Below are 21099 nucleotides of genomic sequence, written 5' to 3'. Positions count from 1 at the left end.
TAGAGATGGGTTGATCGGGATATCAGAATTAGCCAGTAAGGGCTAGAGCTAAAGGGCCAAGCGGTGATTAAATGAACACAGTGTCCGTGTAATTAATTCGGGTAGAGCTAGCCATGTGGGCGGCCGGGTGCCGGGACGCCGCTCCTATTTCTACAGTCTGTCTCCATTCCAACTCACCTAAAGAATAAGAGAAATCACTACAGAGCCATACTTCACTCTAAACGCAAGTGAACAGAATAATATATCTCATATACATGAATTAGATATTTAGATTAAACATATTTGGGTGGTTTGAAAGAAAATGGTCCCCAAATGGAGTGGCACTATTAGGAGGTGTGGTCTTGTTGGAGGAAGTGTGTCATTGTGGAGGTAGGATTTGAGCTTCTCTCAGTGTGACAGCTAGTTAACTTCCTGTTGCCTCTGAGACAAGATGTAGGACTCCAGGTCCAGCACCAAGTCTGCCTGCATGTGCCATGCTCCCCTTCAAGATGATAATGGACTGGACCTCTGAAATTGTAAGCCACGTCAATCAAATGTTTTCCTTTTATAAGAGTTGCTGTGGTCATGGTGTGTCTTCACAGCATTGAAAACCCTAACTAAGACAAGATTAATTCCTCAAAACCCACAAATGACATAAAGTCATACAAGAAGAAATGGTAACTAGTAACAGACCTATAACTATTATAGCCACTGTAGTTACATAACCAAATTCCTACAGCTATTTTCTAACAAGTTTAAATAGTAAAGAAACTGGAGTTTAAAAATATCCTGCAAAAAAGGCTCCACATCCAGAGAGCTTCAGTGACAAGTCCTAAAATATACCAAGGGCTGGAGACATGGCTCAGAGTCAACAGCACTGCTGCTCCTGTAGAAGGAGCACCCATGGGTGGTTCATGACCATTACTAACTCCAGTTACAGGGGATCCGACACCCTCTTACCAACTCCATGGGCACACATGTACAGCACATAGATACGCGCAGGCAAAAAGTCCATACACATAAAACAAACCTAAAAATTGATTGAAAAACAAAACATCAAAAGTATAAAATCAATGCCTTGTTCAAGGGTCAGGCAGGTCAATATAGGCCCTAGCTCACAAAACAAATAGTACTATCCAATCTCTTTAAGGAAACTGGAACACTTATATGTGGAGCATGGTGGCACATATCTTTAATCTCAGCACTCCAGAAGCAGAGGCAGAGAGATCTCTATGAGCATCAGGTCAGCCTGCTCTACAAAGAGAGATCCTACCTCAAACAAACAAACAATAAAAGGAAAGAAAAGAAAAACAAACACTTTTAGATTCCAAAAGCAATTCGGCATTTAAAAGATCTTAACATTACTGATACCAAAACCATACAAAAGGAATGAGAAAAACAAAAGAAATCACAGAATAATATTTCTCATGAATACAGTACAAAGACTAAATACTTTCCCCACTAAAATTATAACAAGTAAGGATGTTCCAATTAATTGTCCTATTAGCTCAGGCTTATTATTAACTAGCTCTTACAACTTAAATTAACCCATAATTCTTGTCTATGTTTGGCCAAGTGGCTTGGTACCTTTTCTCAGTGAGGCATTTTCATCTTGCTTCCTCTGCATCTGGCTGGTGACTGCATCTTTGCCTTCCTCTTCCCAGAATTCTCCTGTTCTGATCGCCCTGCCTATACTTTCTGCCTGGCTAAGTAGGTCAAACAGTGTTTTATTAAAGCAATACGAGTGACAAATCTTTACAGTGTACAAGAGCATTGTCCCACAGCAAATAAGGGTAAGGGGAACCATCAACTGGGATACATACAAGAAAACTGTTCTGATTTGTAATCCATGCTGCTATACTAAAAAATCTTAAAGAATAAAAACAATTTCTCTCAATGTTTAAAAGGAGACAGGAGTCAAGTGAGATACACAGAGAGAACACAAATGGGTAGGTAGGGAGGTGGGGAAGATCTGGGAGAAGTTGGAGGATGAAAATAATAAAAATACATTCTATGAGATTTTCAAAGACTAAAATGTAAAACATAAAATTCCTATAATCTATGATTTTAGCATGTTCGTAGGATACAAGAACCAACTGTTCTTCCATAAACTAGCAATGACAATTTGAAAACAATTAAATATACAAAAATTAGGTAATGTATATTAAATGGATTAATTCCTCAAAACCCACAATGACAAAAACCTCATAAGAAACAAGTGTCTAAGAATATTTCTAGAAACATTTAAAATAGTTACATTTATGATTGCATATACATTATAACAAATATAATAGATAAGTGACATTCTTGAGCACAATCAAAGTATACAGGATCTATACGCTGGCAACTACAAAATGCTAACCAAAAACAAAGTAGGGTCTAATTATGCGGAGAAAACACTGTGCTCAAGGATTTAATGACTCAGTATAACGGAGACAAAACGTTTTCAGCTATCAGTCAATACAGCTGGAAGCTGACAAGCTGAGTCTATAATTTCTATAGAAAGCAAGGAAACTAGAATCACTGAAACCATCGTGCAGAGATACAAGTGTATGATTTAAGACTCACTTTACAGACAGCATAGAAACGATGGCTCTGATACAGGGAGACAGAACAGAGATGCAGAAACAGGCCCACAGGAGGGCAACCAATCCATTTTTGAAAATGCGCAAAGGGAGTTGGGTGTGGTGCGGACACTTCTGTAACTCAATCACTGCGAAGGTTGAGGCAGAGGAATCACTGAAAGTTTGGGGCTAGCATGAATTACTACAGTGAGTTCAAGGCCAGCATGAGCTACACAGAGTCAAAAGACAGAACAGCAAAGTGTAAAGACAAGTCAGAGAAACCAGGTGCTAGGAAGATGGCTCAGTGGTTACGGTACAGGCCCTCAGCTTCGAGGATGACAGGTCAGACACTCGGTCAGGCCACTCCCAAGTGTCACTAACTCGAGCTTCAATCTGAAGCCCTCTTCTGATCGTCAAGAGCACCTACACATGTGTGCACACACATACATACATATCCACTTTTTTTTTTTAAAAAAAAAAAGAGAAACATTTTCAACAAATGGCACTGGAAGAACCAGACACCTATGTGCCAGAGAGTAATCTCAATACAATTCTTACTTGGTTTATAGAATGCTTTACTCAAAACGGAGCACAAATTTTAATATAAAATGAAAAACAGTAATATTATAAGGGGAAAAGGAAGCAAAGAAAATCTCTGTAATGTGGAGATAGTCAGTACCAACAGCATGAAACAAACATCAAACCATGAAAACCGCTGGTGAACCAGGCTTCATCCAGATGAGTAACTGACTATCAGAAGCTAAGACAGTCTGACCTCGAGGAAGCATTTCCAAGTTATACATCTGATGGAGCACTCAACCAGAAAAGAAAAAAAAAAGCTGTCAAAGTCTAATTTTAAAAATGGCCAAAAGACTTTAAATACTTACCCTAAAAGATATGCATATGGTGGGGGAAAAAGCACATGGAAGATGTTTACTATCACTAAAGAAATTTAAATAAAATGGTGATGGCCTGCACCACAATCCTACACAAACTGCTAGGTAATACTTACAACTTGGAGTAGGCTCCCTCCTCCCACCATATGGGCTCAGGGATCAAACTCAGGTTGTCAGTTTGTGGCAGGCCCACTAATTTTAATTAACTCAAAATGGTAGATCTCTGGACCTAAAAATGCCACCTTATTTTGCCGTTTAGACGAGAGACGGGTGCCACTCCTTTTTCTCCACTGAGAAAATGGACTCAAGGGTTCCAAACACAGGAGCTGAGTTAGAGCCTGGTGGGGCCAGGACTGGAACTCCACGCCACACTGGACCTGAGGGCCCTAGAACTATCTCAGCATCCAGAGGTGGAAAGAATAAATCCCCTGACTCCACAAAGTGGAACTTCTAAAAGATTTAATCTTTTTCATTTCAAGTCAACCAAGGGAGATGTACATGAAGAACAATTTAAAAAACAAAAAAATTTGAAAATTTTATGTAACTACAAAAATCTAGCCATTGTTTTAAGTATACATTAATATTAAGAAATGACTATGTTGGGACTTTAAAAATGTTCTCTAGGCTGCACAAAGACTAACAAAGTGAACTACATTTTTACATCTCAGAAGTCTAAACCTATCTGCACAGAAAGAATTGTAAACAGATAACTCAGCGCCTAATCTTATTAACATTTTAGAAAACAGTGGTGCAGCCTCTGAAAGCCTGTGTACTCATTTCCTATTTGCAAAACCTCAAAAGAGCTTAAAATATTTTATAATATGAGTTTGCTTTGCCACCCTTCCTAAAAGATGCTTCCTCTCCCTTTTTGGCCTGTAAGTAATGTGGGAGAGATACTGTTCTCCACATTCTGCTATAAATTTTAAAAAACAGACTCCAATTTAAAGGAATCTTCTCAAATGTATCTGCCTATTTTTTTCAGTGCTTGTCTTTTTTTTTTTTTGGTTTTTCGAGACAGGGTTTCTCTGTGGTTTTGGAGCCTGTCCTGGAACTAGCTCTTGTAGACCAGGCTGGTCTCGAACTCACAGAGATCCGCCTGCCTCTGCCTCCCGAGTGCTGGGATTAAAGGCGTGCGCCACCACCGCCCGGCTTTCAGTGCTTGTCTTAACTAGTCATAACATATCTAAATTATTTTATACATGTAGGCTCAGACTTCAGGGGCAGACTTTTAAGAAGTTTTCTTTACTTTTGCTTCCTGCTTTAGTCCCATTTTCACCCACTCTGCCACTAAGACATTTGCAGTCAGATTCTGACAGATGGTTGAGAACATTCTGCTGCTGATTAAAGAGAAACCACCACCTACCCACAACAGCAATTGCCAGCTGTTTACTTTTAGCTTTTAGTTAAGAAAAACCTCAAGAAATTCTTTTTACCCCATGAATATGAATGTACTTGAAGGTCTATGAAGAACATCCGAGGGGCTGGAGAGATGGCTCAGAGGTTAAGAGCATTGCCTGCTCTTCCAAAGGTCCTGAGTTCAATTCCCAGCAACCACATGGTGGCTCACAACCATCTGTAATGAGGTCTGGTGCCCTCTTCTGCAGACATGCACACAGACAGAATATTGTATACATTAAAAAAAAAAAAAAAAGGACATCTGATACTCCTAAAGCTGAAAGGCCACAGTTTGGGAGAAAGAGCACCGGTGAATCAAAACCAACCTAGAACTGTGTGGCTAGGCTGTGTGTGTTCAAAGAACTAACCTAACCTAAACCAGTTATTTCTAACATTCGGGCAGTCAGTGGATCTCTACATGAATGCATATATGCTGAGCGCTGTCAAAAACATTTGTGTCATATAAAATTCGACTTGTCAGATATGAAGATACTAGCATAAAACAAAACCATTTGATGCATGAGGTGTGTGTGCATGCACATGCATATGCTATTATATAAAACCTCCATCAACTAATAGCAAAAGTACAATTTCATACATGTTAGAATACAGGGCTGCTCATATTCAAAACAGGTAAAGGGCAGTTACCCGAAAATAAAAAAGGCCCTTCGGGTTCTAATGCTCTGATTTTTAAGGGACCAAGAATTTTTGTAGCAGATTCTTTAGAATGACTGCATTATAAATATGTATATATATATATATGCATAAATAATGCTTGCTATGTGCCAACACTGAGCTAGCTTTTGTTTTAAAGATGAGTAAGACATGATTCCAGACTCAAGTTCAAGCTGGCAGGAGAGACAAATAATTGAACATATAATACATCCTAATAAATACTGCAGAATTATGTCAAGAGCTCTGGGAGCTCACTGTATTATCAATGTCACCCAAGGAAGTTTTGGGTTTTGATAGACGGTGAGACAGCAGGAAAAGCAAGCATCCCAACAGGACTATACCGGGCGAACAGCGGCAGAGGTCTGCGCTCACACCCAACAGCTTGGCATGCGTGCCTGGTAAAGAAGTAGGGGCAGCAACAAGGTGACACTAAGAAGTAAAATACGATTTGAGACGGTGCGGTAAAAGGCCCCGATGAATCAATATGCTTAAATTAGAACTTGAGAAAGTTTCAGGGGACATAATGCATTTCACAGGGACACCCGTTTGGGGTGGTGGAAGAAAGGGAACTGTAATGATCGCAGGGAAAGAAGACATAACCTGGCTCGGTGTGAGTGAGATACAGAACCTTAGATAATTCTGAGGTCCGTGGTCTGGAAAGGAGCATGGCACTGTCGATCACGGTCGGGATACAAAAGAAAAGCAGACAGAAGAGTCCCCGCTCTTTCGGAGCAGACACCTCTTGTCAATCAGTAGCTCACCATAGAAGTAGCAGCATAAAAACAGCAGTCTCTCAAAGAAAACCTCAGAACGGGAGAAGGAAGGTCTGCGGATCACAGAACGGGAGAAAGAAGGAAGGTCTGCAGATCACACATACACATGAGCCTCCTCCTGTCCGCACACATCACTCCCGAGAGCGGAGAACCGCACTGCTGTTGAAAAATGGAGGAACGCACGCACTTGGAGCTTACGAACATCTTTCTGGAGAAAACCAGTTCTTCAACTCGGAACAGAATTCGGACAGGCACTGCGGGATTAAATCAATCAGGACGGTGGCGAAGTCCAAGTCGCCAACAAGGTGCAGCGCCCGGAGGTACATTCAACAGTGACAAGTCCCTCCCGCCACCGCCCACGGAGCTCCCGGGAGGCCCGGGCAGGAAGAAAACAAACCCGGAAGGGGTGCCCTGAGGCGAGTGAGGGCTCGGGGTTTTCCCGGATCTTCCGTACCTCGGTTCCCGGACAGGAGCTCGGCGGAAGCACGGAGAGAGGGAGCCCGGCTCGGGGGCTCGCCCACGTCTTATTCCACTCACTCGGCTCCAGTCCCTCTTAGCCGTCGGCGACAGGGACCCGCGAGATCCCGGCGTCCAGGGGCGGCCTCCCACCCTCGCTGCGCCTGCTCAGCGACCAGAAGCACGGCGCTGCCCAGACGGCGGCCGCTCGTACCGGCAGCCCGAGCGCATCGGACCCATCCCCGGCCGGTCCAGAACCTCCGTTCCCGGCAGCCGCGGAGAGCCAAGCCTCGCGAGACTTCCGTGGACGCCCGCGAGAGAACTCCCACCCCCTGGATGAGGGGCTCGCCGCTGATTGGCAGATGAGGCGGGGGCGGGCCCGAGCCCGCCCTCTTAGCCCCGCCCACCTCGTCTGCTCTCACGCTTTTGCTCTGCTGCTCGCGAACTCTCGCGTGGTTTCCGAGGCCGGTGGAAGGCGGAGAAGGGGAGGCGGCGGGGCTGGGCTTCGCCTCTGCAGAGCCGAGGCCGGTTTGGGCCGGTTTAGGCCGGGCCTCTGCGGCCAGTGCTTGCTTTGGGGGATTCTCTCAGGTCGTCCTGGCCGTTCTTCCCAACGGTTGATTGGGGACAATCGTTGAAGGCATTTTTTTCCTTCCTCCCCGTTCTTTTCACTAGCTCCGCCCTCTTCCGGTTCGGGGCTCTCCTCGGAGGGGAAGGGAAGATGGCGGGGCTGTGCGAGGGCGCCGTGCGCACGCGCGGGCCCGAGTGCGCTCTCGTGCGCGCACGCGCAGGCGCGCGCTCCTGCGTTTAGGAAGCCGGTGTGTTGGGAGATGAGCGGGGCAGTCCTCCGCCGGTGGTACCCGACTCCACGGCTGTGCACCGACTCCCCACCCACCCTCCTCAGCCTTCTCCCTCGGCCTCCGTTCGTTCGCTGCAGGACCAGGCACGAAAGTAAGCGAACCTCGCTGCCGCGGGCTTCCCCGTCCGCTCGCCTTGCACACCGCCCCCCCACCCGCAGCCAGGTGTGTGCAGGTTGCCGAGAGGCACTTGTGCGTGGTGGGGCGCTCCGGGCGGTCCAGAGCGGCAGAGGGAGTAGCGGGACCGTTAAGATGGTTCGTCCCCTTGCACACTCTTGTTTCTGCTTCCCATGTGCTTTTAGAGTGTGGATTTTTTTTTTTTGTCTGTTGTGTGTAAGATTTTTATGAGCGAACCAGGGGACTGCACACCACGTATTCTGTCTGTATTTTCTTTATAAAGTTTTAGAAGTGGTTCGTCCTCAGCATCTGCTTGTTTTGGGAGACATGGTGAATTCCTACGGTGTATTTATTGCAAGTTGCCTGGGGAGGATGAGGGTTTGGACTGCACGGAAAGACCCAATGTCTTGTACTTTTGCTGTCAGTATTCTCCTGTGGACTTTCCCTCTGCCCCTAGCACGGATCAGCATACATGCCTTTGAAGAATTGATCTGTGATATATAGGGAATATGAGTCCAATACAAATAGTATCTACAGACGTTTTCTTCTATTTTAAGTACTTTGTAAGAGAAAAGAGAATTAGGGACTCACTTTGTTAGGTAAATTGACAGCATTATGTGATGTAGCTCAGCTCTTGAACTGGCACCACAACCTTGCCCTTTGTTGAACAAAACTCTTGGAACTTAGGCACCCCGCCAAATCTTGAGGGAAATACACCTAAGTGATAAATGCTATGTACCAACATTTGACTACTATGTTTATCCTTTTACAGATTAAGACAAAATGAAGATTTTTTCCGAATCTCATAAAACAGTGTTTGTTGTGGATCACTGCCCGTACATGGCAGAGTCGTGCAGGCAGCATGTAGAGTTTGATATGCTGGTGAAGAATAGGACCCAAGGGATCATCCCTTTGGCTCCCATCTCCAAATCCTTGTGGACGTGCTCAGTAGAATCGTCCATGGAATATTGTAGAATCATGTATGACATATTTCCTTTCAAAAAGCTGGTGAGTGTTATGAACAAACTTGTGACTTGGGGTGTATTTAACTGTGTAAATAGTTATGTGACTTTGCTGTAGATTTCTAACTATTGTTTAAAATGTATGCAGAACTGCTCCTTATGATTAATATTGTTTGGGTATTTAACTATGGCCAGCAGTAATGATGGCTCATGGATGCTGAGCGCTTCCAAGTTCTAGGTGGGTTCCACAGTGCTTTCTACTTACACTTATACGTTGTACTCACTGGCCTAACAGTCCTGTGAGGGGAGTAGTGTGTGTGCTAGGCCATGAGCAAAGTGTATAACACATACGTGCGCTACATGTATGGAACAGGCACTTAAACTAAGTGTGTAACATGTGGAACAGGCACTAAACCTTGAGAACAACTGGTATCTCAAGTGGGAGGAATGTTGAGAGGTTATTGTTTTGTATCCCTGGGTGTCCTAAAACTCTTTGCAGACCAGGTTGGCCTCAGACTCAGGTCTACCTTCAGCTCTCAAGTGCTGAGAATAAAGACGTGCGCCACCTTCCCAGTTCCAGAAAGCTAAAAGTTTTGTTGTGTTGTTGTTTTTATTGTTTTAATCAATGAGAAGAGACATTGACATTTGACAGAAAATTCCAAATATTAAAGCTACCTTTAGGTTTCAGTATTTTAAATATTTCAAGATAAGCTGTCAAGTAATGCTAGTAGATGTCAAGTGTTTCGTATTATTTGCATCCTCATCTTCCCTCACTGGGCTTGTCTTGTGCTAGGATCCCTGCTCCCAGTGCATGCTAGGCAGGCACTGTACCACTGTGCTGTATTTTCATCCTTACAGTGCTTTTCAATTCACCTTTTACTGAGGAGTTCACTTCCGTCATTTGGCCGTCAGTGCCTTGGACGGCTTTTGGTGCTCTGCCTAAGTGTTTCTTTAGGCTTACCTCCAGCTCTCTGCTTGTTTTGGATTTTGCCTTTTTGGGAGTGCATTTAAATTTAAAGGCCTTTGCATCTGCTGTTTGCATACTTGGGATTATCTCTCCCTGGCTTGTTCTGGGACTGGTTGAGTAGTCAATTTGAAGGCCTCTCAGTGGCTGTCTCTCTAGAGAATCCTGTCTTTTCCCACCTGACTTTGAGAAACCGAGTTGTTTCTCATAGCGTTTATTGTTCTCTGAAATTTTCCTGTTCGTTTATTTGCTTGTGTTCTTTCTGCACTGCTTTGCCACATTTCCACTCCAGACGTTCCCCACGTTGTGACAGAAGTGTTTATCTATTACCGCGTTCCCACGTACTGGGTGCCTGGATGGCAGCTGCATGTCCTAGGCATTCACATTCACAGAACCATGAATCAGACAGTGCGTTATTTTACAGTTGGTGGCGATCCTGTGAGGCTAGAGTTGAGTACTAATTGTTTTTTTGTATCCGTTAGGTGAATTTCATTGTGAGTGACTCAGGAGCTCATGTTTTAAATTCTTGGACTCAAGAAGACCAAAACTTACAGGAGGTATGCTTAGATTTTGAAAATTGTCTAAATGTATAAAACTTCCTAAGAATGATTAATTTTTTTTTAAATTCCTGAATCTTTGCAGAGTTTTAAAATACCAAGTTATATGAAAAGAAACAGCTCTTTTCATTCCAGTCATACCCACCCCAAGCAAATCTCAGCGCTAGCTTCTGGTTTTTATTTACATGTTAAATATAATTTCTACCTAACATATCTTATTTAGTTAGTTCTTAATTTAAACGTTATTCTGATTGTTAGTGATGATTTACTAAGATCCTCTCCCCATGCCTTTCCCTTGTTCTTTCTAATTGTTTTATCAGAATTTTTGTTTAGAATTCTGCTTTTGTATTATCCATAAAAGCGTTGTTCACTGCTTTGCCAAATATTGTTTATTTGTGGAATATTGTTTATTTATATTGATTAATATGTTTGCCAAATATTTTTTATTTATTATTGACTATTTATTTGTGGAATCTATAATTTCCTTTTTCTTCCTGTATACCTGTCATTGTTCAAATCCCTCAAGCTTCTCAGCCTTTTTCTGACCACCAGTGCATCGGATAGTTGAGCAGTTTGCTGCGGCCCAGTTTGCACTGGCTGCGTGACTCCATGAGCTTGTGCTTTTCACATTGCATTGTTTCCTCTGTGATTGCTTGTCTGGTGGAGTGTGATGTGGCTCTTGTTATCGCTGTGTTCGATAAGAAGAGACGCTTTCTCAGAGCTGTGAGGCTCTCACTCCACTCTGCTCAGGTTTCCCTTGATGCTGCTGAAGACGCCAGTGCCGTTCTACATAAACTCCGAAGGCTTTAGGAGTCTTCTTTCCTCATTTATATCCTGAAAGTATCCGTGAGCCCTAGCGGGTCTTTTCCCATTTGTTAGGTTGGACCTTACATTCTTAGTTCAGAGAAAACTCTGGAGTTGTATGTTTGATACTGTTGTTGGGTCTGTGCTCTGTATCTTTGTAGGATATCTATTGATGGGTGTTGGACTTCTGGGTTGAAGTCGTTTTTCTTACTGAGCACTTGTGTTATCTGACTGCTCGCGCCTTCTCACTCTTATTTGTAGTTATATTTGACGATATTCTAATCTCTAAGAGCTCGTCCTTGTGCTCTATGTCCTTTTTGTCAGTCTTCTTCTATGGTTGCATATGTATTTTAGAACTGGAGGTTATTATGGTTTATTTGAAGGTCAGTTTTGATCTTTATGTTCCCAGAGTTTTTTCCATGATGAGACTGTACTTAGTGCCTGCTGACCTTTGGCTGCACAGTGTTGTTTGTCAGCAAAGTCTGACCAGGGAGTCAGTGTAGGTAGGTATTCCTCACTGGGCTGCCCTGTGGTATAAGCCAGGTTTTCTTAAGGAACCTCAAAATGTCACAGTCAACAGGTCTTCTCTTTGGGACCCTGCAAGTTCCCCAGAGAAGGTCCTCTACTATTTTACCTGTGTGCTGTGAACTTCGTCGTCAGGGTCTGCCACTCTCAGGAGGGCTCTGAGATTCTATTTAATCTTGCTACTTTAAATCTAGTACTAATTGTTATCCAAGGATAGTTCTAGTTTTATGTGGTGGTTTAAAATTTAAATTATAGGTCTTTTGTAGCCTTTGCCATGTTTAGATGCTTAGGAAGCCACTGGCAGATAGAGTTCCTGTTTGAGATAGGACAAATAGGGGACAGTGCAGCTTTCCTTAAAGCTCCAGGACTTTGCCCTGTGCTCTGCAGTATGTGTGCATGGTGCTATGCGAATGTGACTCTGTGTGCATGGTGGTCTGGGGAAGGTAATTGGTCAGTGGGTTAGGGTCTGAGTCAGTTGCTGTGTGCTGACGTCAGGCTATTTGTTCATTTTTTAGCACCTCCCTCAACCTTGGTTTGTATGCTGCTCGGGACCTCCTATGGGTGGAGTTTTCCTGTCTCGCAGCAGTTCTCAAATAAACACACTGAGGCTTATGTTAACTATCTATGCTTGGCCAATAGCTCAGGCTTATCACTCATTAGCTCTTACCTTTTAAGTTAACCCATGTTCCTTATTTACACTCTGCCACATGGTACCTTTATTAGCATGGCATATTTATCTCTGTTCTCTCTGTATCTGGATGGTGACTACAGACTCTGTCCTTCTCCTTCCCAGCATTCTCAGTTTGGTTCTCCCGCCCAGCCTTATTCTGCTCAGCTATTGGTCATTCATCTTGTTTATTAAGCCAATCACAGAGACAAATCTACAGTGTACAAAGGGTTATTCCACTGTACCCTCCTATTCTGAAATGTTTCTCAGATTCTGTGGGGTGTGTCATCCTCTTGTCTTTTTTCTCCTGTAGGTGCCTAGATGTCAGCTTGTTCAGTCCTGTTATGTCATTGCCATTTTTTCACTGTTATAATTCTCGTTGACTCTTCTCAGACTGCTCTTACTTGTCTATATTGTCTCCTTTTTATCTGTGGATTTTGTGCTTTTTTTTTTTATTGTGGTAGGAGTGTTCTTGGGGATTGCACCTATGGCTTCCTGCATGCTAGACAAGCACTGTACCATGAACTGGATCCCCTTTGTAAACTTTTGAGACTTTGAATTTATGCCTCACCTTCGTTAGCTAGTATAAATGCCTATCCCATCAGGGCTGATAGATTTATGTTTTCAAAAATTACTTTATTGTGGTCTTAGTGGAGGGAGCACAGATAAATTCAGGCTAAATTTATTAAGTTTACCATTTATTATTTAAGAACATGGAGTATCTGGTAGCGTTTGTTTATTGCTATTGCTTAGTTTGGATAGAAGGTGTCAGTCTACCAAATTCTTCACTGGTGACATAGGAATATTTGAATTAATTTATTTAATTTTTTTCTGTTAATGGATGTCCTTCAATGGAAATAATCCCTTCCAAGGTGAGTTTTAATAAAATGCTTTAAAAAACTGTTTATCGCCGGGCGGTGGTGGCGCATGCCTTTAATCCCAGCACTCGGGAGGCAGAGGCAGGCGGATCTCTGTGAGTTCGAGACCAGCCTGATCTACAGAGCTAGTTCCAGGACAGGCTCCAAAGCCACAGAGAAACCCTGTCTCGAAAAACCAAAAAAAAAAACAAAAAAAAAAAACTGTTCATCACAGTTTTTGGTCTTAAATATTTGTGATCAGTCATTTAAACTGTGTTGTAATATGAGCAGCAGGGCTGCGTCCCCAGCACCCCGGCCGCCTGATAGTTTATGCCCTAAAATAATTACACGGACACTGTATTCTTTTAAACACTGCTTGGCCCATTAGCTCTAGCCCTTACTGGCTAATTCTGATATCCTGATCAACCCATCTCTAATAAACTGTGTAGCACTGGTCTTACCGGGAAAGATTCAGCATGTCTAACCTGGCGGCTTGCTTCATCGTGTGCGTCTGCCCGGGAGAGGGGAGCATGGCCTCTGAGCTCACTTCCTCTTCCTCCCAGCATTCTGTTCTGCCTACTCCACCTACCTAAGGGATGGCCTATTAAAATGGGCCAAGGCAGTTTGTTTATTACCAATGACCTTCCTCCATCAAAACTGTAAGCATGTCTGACTTGTCATTTTGAGGTACTGAAGAAATAGCGTTTTTATTAGTGTAGCTTTATACTTTTACCTCCAGAATATTCTTAATAGTCACTGTCTTTCAGGAAGTACCATGAAAAAAACCTCACTGAGCCTTTCTAGTTGTGTGTGAATAAAAACGAGCACACATTGTGTGGATCCTCCTTTTCTGCACCCCGGGGCATAGCCAATAGTAGGTGATGTAAAAGAAGTTGCATGAAGGCAAGTCCTGTAATCCCAGCCTTCAGGAGGAATAGGCAGGGAGGATGAGGAGTTTAAGATCAATCTAGACTCCGCAGTAGGTTGAGGATATCCTAGGCTACGGCAGATGCGGTCTCAAAAAAACCAAACCCAGTATACCCAATTAAGTGTCCAGTAATACCTCCCTCAGTGCTCTGAAGTTGAGTGTGTACCAGGAAGAAACGCCACTCTGAGGGCAGCTCTAGCCAGCCACTGATGTTGAAGACGTTTCTGTGTGACATATATACAGAACGTTGTGCTTTGGTTACCCTTATCACAACCAGTTGTCGAAAATCCTCAAGGATAGGGAGTGAAGTCAGCTGGCTGCAAATATTTGGGCTGGAGGGACTTTAGATGTCCTTTGCTCTAATTCCCTTCTCAGGCGGGCACAGGGCCTGAGACCCCCAGCCACCAGGGGTGGTGGTCTTTCCATTATGGCACACAGTTCTAGCCTGTATACATGGTTTGTACAAAACAGATCTACAGGAGTTTAGATCTTACTTTTGTCTGTTAAATAAAGTTTGAGAATGCCACTGTTGTGAAATAGGTTCCATTATTACTGTTTATTTTCAGGTTAGGTGAGGAAAAGGGCCAGAAGAAGTTGACAAGGGTCACATAGTTAATAAAAGGCTGAACATAATCGCAGTTCATTTCTGACTCCACGATGTCTTTCTGCTGCTTTCCCCTCTTATCAACCAGGGCTTGTTAAACTTTTCCTAAATTACCGGGGTATATGTTGGTTTATGAATCATATTTTTCCTTCTTTGGTTACTTTTTTAAAATAAACACTGCACATCTAATTAAAGAACTTTTTCTCTCTGTACATATGCAGTTTACATGCTTCCTAAGCTTCTTCATCACTTTCCTGTCAGGCTGTGACAGAATACCCGTCAGAAGCAGCTTAGGGAGGAAGGCTGTCTTTGGGTTTACAGTTTCAGACGTGTGCAGTCCCATCATGGCAGAGGAGGCGCAGTGGTGGTGGCAGCCCTGTTTGGAGCCATCTGTGTGGGGCTGTGAGGTTGGCATATCAGGAGGCCAAGTGGGAGAACAGCAGGGCCGGGCAGTGCCCCTCAAAGCCCTTCATTCAGTGGCTTACGTTTGCTCTGTGGTACCTAGACCCAAAGGTTTCACAGCTGAGGTGCAAGTGTTGAGGCATGTGAGCCTGTGGGGCTATTTCGGCTCAAGCCATAGCAAGTACAAGTTGTTTGTTGAGATACTGCCCACTTTTCATTTCCTTTCTTAATTAGTGGTGCTGAAACCTGTTTGAAGCAATTGAGGAGCGCCAAACCAGTGTCTTTCTAAACAGCTTCACATTAGCACTACCCAGTACCAAGTTCATTGTGTGCACTGACACTACAAATCAACATTTATAAAAATACACTATTATTTTCAGTATATAAATAAAACATGTATTTATGGAATACAAAGTGATATTTTAATACATGTATGCACTGTGTAATATTCAAATCAGGTAAATAATATTTGTCTCTGCAAAAATTTAACATTTCTTTTTGGGGTGGGGGATTGAGACAGGTTTTCTCTGTAGCTTTGGAGCCTGTCCTGGAACTAGCTCTTGTAGACCAGGCTGGCCTCAAACTCACAGAGATCCTCCTGCCTCTGCCTCCTGAGTGCTGGGATTAAAAGCGTGCGCCACTCTTGCCTGGCAAATTTAACATTTTTTGAGACTGAAAACTTTTAAAATTCTTTCTTGGGCTAGGGATGTAGCTAAGTTGGTAGAATACTTAAGTAGTAGGCGTGAAGCCCTGCATTCAGATCTGCAGCACAGCATGAAGCCGGGTGTGATGGTGAATACAGTCTCAGTGCTGGAGTTGAAGGCAGCAGGTTCTGAAGTCTGCATAGAGTTTGAACCTAGCTTGGGATACCCGAGATCTTCTCTAAACAAACAAACAAACAATCTTAGCTTTAAGAAGTGTGTACAAGGGGGCTGGAGAGATGGCTCAGTGGTTAAGAGCATTGCCTGCTCTTCCAAAGGTCCTGAGTTTAATTCCCAGCAACCACATGGTGGCTCACAACCATCTGTAAGGAGGTCTGGCGCCCTCTTCTGGCCTTCAGGCAGAATTTTTATACACACAGACAGAATTTTTTTTAAATATTTTTTATTATGTATACAATATTCCATCTGTGTGTATGCCTGCAGGCCAGAAGAGGGCACCAGACCCCATTACAGATGGTTGTGAGCCACCATGTGGTTGCTGGGAATTGAACTCAGGACCTTTGGAAGAGCAGACAATGCTCTTAACCACTGAGCCATCTCTCCAGCCCCACAGACAGAATATTGTATACATAATAAATAAATAAATATTAAAAAAGAAGTATGTACAATATATTGTCATTATGTAAAATTACCTTACAAACCAGTTCTCCTTTTCCTTCTACTCTGGGTCCTCTTGGGGATCAAACTCAAATTGTCAGGCTTGACAGAAAGCTCCTTTCTCAATGGGCCATTGAGTAACCCTCCTTCCTTATTTTTGATGCTAAAGCTAGGTCTCTCTGGCCGCTTGGATCCTGTGAAGGTTTCTCCTGTGACATAGAAATAACATGCACAAATGCAGTGAAAGTGATGTTTAGCACATGTACATTGTGTGGTGTTCTAGCCTGGTAATCAGTTCTTAACAATCTTCAAGTCCAAAACCACTAAAGCCCTGAACTGTTTGACGCTTCTGAAATGGCTGCAGGACAGCCTCCTGTCTCCTCCTCTTCCTGCTCTGTGTTTAGTTGAGTGAAAATGTGTCACTTACTTGTCTTTTGTTTTTGTTTTTTTCTTTCTTTCTGAGGTAAGATTTAACTGTGTGGCCCTGGCTGGCTTATAGCTGTTTATGTAGACCACGCTGGCCTTGAATTCATCAAGATCCATCTGTGTCGCCTGCCTTTCAGGTGCTGGAATTAAATGCATGGGCTACCACAGCTGGAATGTTAAGATATTTTCTTGTGAAAATAATTTAATATTAAATATTATTGGTAGGATATTATTGCTTATTATATCTTATATTAATGTTTTATAATTACTTTGAGTGTTTTGAGATATTCTGCTATAATATTAGAGTTCATGATACTCAGAATACCAAATAAATTTTTTTTTTTTTTCTTTTTCGAGACAGGGTTTCTCTGTGGTTTTGGAGCCTGTCCTGGAACTAGCTCTGTAGACCAGGCTGGTCTCGAACTCACAGAGATCCGCCTGCCTCTGCCTCCCGAGTGCTGGGATTAAAGGCGTGCGCCACCACCGCCCGGCAATACCAAATAAATTTATGAAATTTTGTGATAATACAATATTACGTGAAACCTTTGAACATCCTTATTTGTTCATTCCTCAGAAGCTGTAGTGTCGGGAAGTGTGTGAGATTATATGTTTTATGGTTAATATGCTGCTTGAGCTCTCGGTCAAACAGTCCTCCTTCCTCACTCTCGTCAGTAGCTAAGACCACAGGCACATGGCACACAGACAACTTTTTTAAAAAGCTGTATTGAGAATAATTTATATACCATGAAATTTGTCTATTTAAAGTATAAAATTATAAAATGTACTAGTGAGAAACCCTGTCTCAAAAAACCAAAAAAAAAAATGTACTAGTGCTAAAATTTCAATACATTCGCAGCTATGTGTAGTGATTACCACAGTCAATTTTAAAGCAGTCCCCTACCTCAAAATCATCCCCATATGCATTGTTATTAATACTTTTTAATCCCCTATTTCCAGACAATCACTCGTCTTTCTGTCAGTTTCTCTGTTCAGGTCTTTTCATGCTAATGGACTCTGTAGTATGTGGTTTTGTGACTGGCTTCTTTGACTTTGCATTTACACCATGTTTAAGGTTCATCCATGGTGTTGTTTATTTATTGTGTGTGTGCATGATGTGTGTCTGTATACCCATGTGGAGATCAGGACAGCCTTGTGGGCCTTTCTCTCCTTCCATCTTTACCTGGTTCTGCACTGAACTCAGGTCCTCGAGCTTGCGTCATTAGATAGCAAGAAAACTGAGCCTTCTCTCCAACTCCCTTCATTATTTTTTTCAGACTTTTGTATTGGGTGTGTGTGCGCCTCGTTTTGTTTCTCAGGCATTGGACATTTGGGGCTGTTTTGAATAATGCTGGGAACACCTGTATATATGTTTTTTTTGTGTGAAAATTATGACCCCTTCCTGGTTTGTTTTTTGATACATATTTAAGAGTGGAGTTGTTTGGTGACTTGGTAACCTGTATTTGACACTTTGAAGAACCGCCAAGCTGTCTGACAGTAATAGCTGCAACTTTGACCCCTTCCAGCAGCGAATGGGGGTTTGCTTTTCTCTAAGTGCTTGTCAGTGTTTATTATCTGACTTTGGATTCTAGATGCCTAGTGCATTTAATGATACTCCATGTAGAAATTGTTATTTCTGCAATGAGTAACATCGAGCATGTATTTCTTCATGTGCTTACTGGCCATTGTGTACGGTCATTGGCAAGTTTCCTACTTAGCTCCTATGCCTGTGTTTTAAATTTGTCTAACATTTTTTTGTTACATTTATGTAGGGAAGTGGGGTTTCTTTGTGTGCCACTTGTACAAGTGGAAGTCAGAAGAGCTTGGTGGAGTTGGTTCCTCTTCTGCTTTTGTGTGGGTTCTGAGAATGGAAGTCAGGTCGTCAGGCTAGGCGGCATTGAAGCATCTCTCGGTGCCGCTCTGGTTTCACGTGCAAGGCTGATGCACACGTGCCCTGGGCTGTCTTTGCGCTAGTGCACTCTCCATAACTGCTGCTTTGCACGGTTTTTAAGTCGGTTAATTCCAGTCTGTCTTTCTACTTTGTTCTTTGAGATGGTTTGGCTGATTTGGATCCCTTGTTGAATCAGCTCTGTAAACACAAAGAATCAGCCAAGACTGACAGGAGCCACACTGAAGCTATAGATACGCTTGGGTGATGTGCATCTTAGCAGTATAAGGTCTTTCAGGCCTTGAGGACAGGAAGTTGTTCTGTGTCTCTAGATCTTGAATTGCTTTATCAGTGTTTTTTGTAGTTTGGAATGTAAGCTTTTTATTTATTTTGTTAAATTTATTAAGTATTTTTTTCTTTTAAGAGTTATTGTAAAATTTTTTCTTAATTTTCTTTTGGATTATTCATTCTACGTGTATAGAAATAAAATTAAATTTTTGTGTATTGATATTATATCCTGTAACTTTGATGAATTACTAAATTAATTGGCAGTACTTGGGATTGAACCTGTAGCCCCATGCATGCTAGACAAGGGCTCTCCCACTGAGCTACAGTTGCAGCCTGGTGTTCATTAATTCTAGTGGCTTTCTAATGGATTCCTTGAGGTTTCCTGTACTCAACATTATGTCTCCTGTAGGAATAGTTCTACTTCTTGTGCTTCACTCTGAATCTGTAACATGGGGGGCCCTATTTGTTGTTGGGGCTTTTGTCCCACCCAGTACTCCACAACTGTTTAGCCCCAAAGAAAATCACACATAGGTCTCCATAAATTATAAGCTGATTGGCTCATTAGCTCTAGCCTCTCACTGGCTAACTATCACATCTTGATTTACCCATTTTTCTGATCTATGTTAGCCATGTGGCTCAGTACCTTTTTCAGTGGGGCAGATCATATCCTGCTTCTTCGGTGGTCTAGGCAGGAGTGGGAGGAATCAACTTCCTCCTTCCCAGAATTCTCCTGTTTTCATTACATCATTTGTACTTCCTGTCTGGTTTACCCGCCTATATTTCCTGCCTGGCCAGTCAGTGTTTATAATATGATTGACAGAATACAGACAATTCTCCCGCACCATGAATACATACATTTCCTTTTCTTTTCTAATTGTCCTGACTAGAGCATTGAAGTTGAACATATAAAAATGGGGAGGGAGGAGATGCAAGTCAAATAATCCCAAGATAACTCTAAAAGATTTCAAGATTATTCTTTATTGTAAGGGGAAAACTCCTGGGGCGGGGGGTGCGCCGGAAGGGCGGGGGGGGGGGGGAGTGGTGGTGTGTGTGGAGCACGGGAACAAGAGCCCAAGGCCAGTGGTTTTCTCTGAATACCCAAAAAGTCACACCCCAACCTGGTCCAGCCTCTTAAAGGTCATTGATTGAAGGAGGTTCCCCATCACTTCCCCCTTTCGTCTAAATAAATAAACCCAATACAAAATAATATACACTAGGAACATATTTCAAGTATAAAATTAGAATTACAACCAGCATAAACAATATTAAGCAAGGAACATATACTAAATGTTTTATCCTAAGGAGTCTAAGTCTTGTATTGGAAATGGCTTGGCTAGATCATAAGAGGAAGGTCACTACAACTAATCTTAAACCCCATCGAAGGCCTGAGAAGGGAGATAATATTACTTGAGTAGGCAGGAAGTACAATCAAGCAGCTTCCAAAATGTGCAGTATATGACAGAGACAACTGGCTACCTGAGTGAGCAATCACCTAAAGTCTCATTTGCAACTTTGGAGCAACCAACTTTGGCTAAGGCCTAGAGTAAATGACAGACCGAGGCAGGAAAATTTTCAGAACCATCTTACCCTGTCTTGGCAAGGTTTGGCAGTCTTTTTCTTGTGTCCTGCTTGTCCAGTCTGGACATTGTGCACTTGGTCAGTGGTTGAGGCATGGGCAGTTCGTTGCCCAAAGGCCAGTTGTGACAAGAAGAAAACAAACTCCAAGTGGAGTGTCTTTGGTGCTCAGCGTTCTCTCGGGAATAGATCAGTGCTGCCATGTCAACAGAACCCTAAGTTATTTAAATGCCATGTTTTACAGGTCTTTGGAGTGGTTGAAGATTACCTATCTGTGTAAAGAACCTAACTAGTCTGACTATAAGTATAACAAGCATGAATGACTATTAACCTATAATACCTAATTCCTGTATAATTTAAAGACCACAACTTCATATCAGAATATTAAACAATTTAAACAACTGCAGTGAATGAGGATAATGACCTCAAAATGTAAACAATGCATAAGTATCTTGATCACAGGTAGAAATATATAATGCAATGTGATAAATATATCCTAAAATTGTATCAATACATACAATGTCTTAAACAGAGGTAGAAACACATGCATGCATGCATACAATCTGACAAAATAACTACATAGGTGTACAAATATTGTAAACAGAAATAGAAACATATTCAGTATAA

The 21099-nt window shown here is 42.5% G+C and overlaps 2 protein-coding genes across 9 annotated transcripts in view; one reads left to right on the top strand and one right to left on the bottom strand.

Moving 5' to 3' along the window:
• Fgfr1op2 (FGFR1 oncogene partner 2) overlaps positions 1 to 6992 on the bottom strand; it is a 24145-nt gene extending 17153 nt beyond the window's left edge. The window contains exon 1 of one of the 3 annotated variants that reach the window (XM_005364602.3): positions 6737 to 6992. The gene's annotated coding sequence lies outside the window, so the exon portion shown is untranslated. Of the gene's footprint in view, positions 1 to 6137; positions 6279 to 6736 lie in introns of those variants that run through there. The other 2 variants (XM_005364603.3, XM_026787962.1) reach the window with 2 other exon arrangements.
• Positions 6993 to 7178: 186 nt separating this feature from the next.
• Positions 7179 to 21099, top strand: part of Ints13 (integrator complex subunit 13) — a 40330-nt gene continuing 26409 nt past the window's right edge. For 4 of the 6 annotated variants that reach the window (XM_013352817.2, XM_026787959.1, XM_026787961.1 and 1 more), the window contains exons 1-3: positions 7179 to 7686; positions 8482 to 8717; positions 10118 to 10192. In XM_013352817.2, the coding sequence (XP_013208271.1) occupies positions 8493 to 8717; positions 10118 to 10192 (300 nt within the window). In that variant the 5' untranslated portion in view covers positions 7179 to 7686; positions 8482 to 8492. Of the gene's footprint in view, positions 7758 to 8481; positions 8718 to 10117; positions 10193 to 21099 lie in introns of all 6 variants that reach the window. The other 2 variants (XM_026787958.1, XM_026787960.1) reach the window with 2 other exon arrangements.

The sequence above is a fragment of the Microtus ochrogaster genome (genome assembly GCF_000317375.1).
Source record: "Microtus ochrogaster isolate Prairie Vole_2 chromosome 14 unlocalized genomic scaffold, MicOch1.0 chr14_random_2, whole genome shotgun sequence".
In the NCBI taxonomy this organism is placed as follows: domain Eukaryota; kingdom Metazoa; phylum Chordata; class Mammalia; order Rodentia; family Cricetidae; genus Microtus; species Microtus ochrogaster.
The sequence above is the reverse complement of the archived record's forward strand: the minus strand, read 5'-3'. Positions and strand labels throughout refer to the sequence as shown.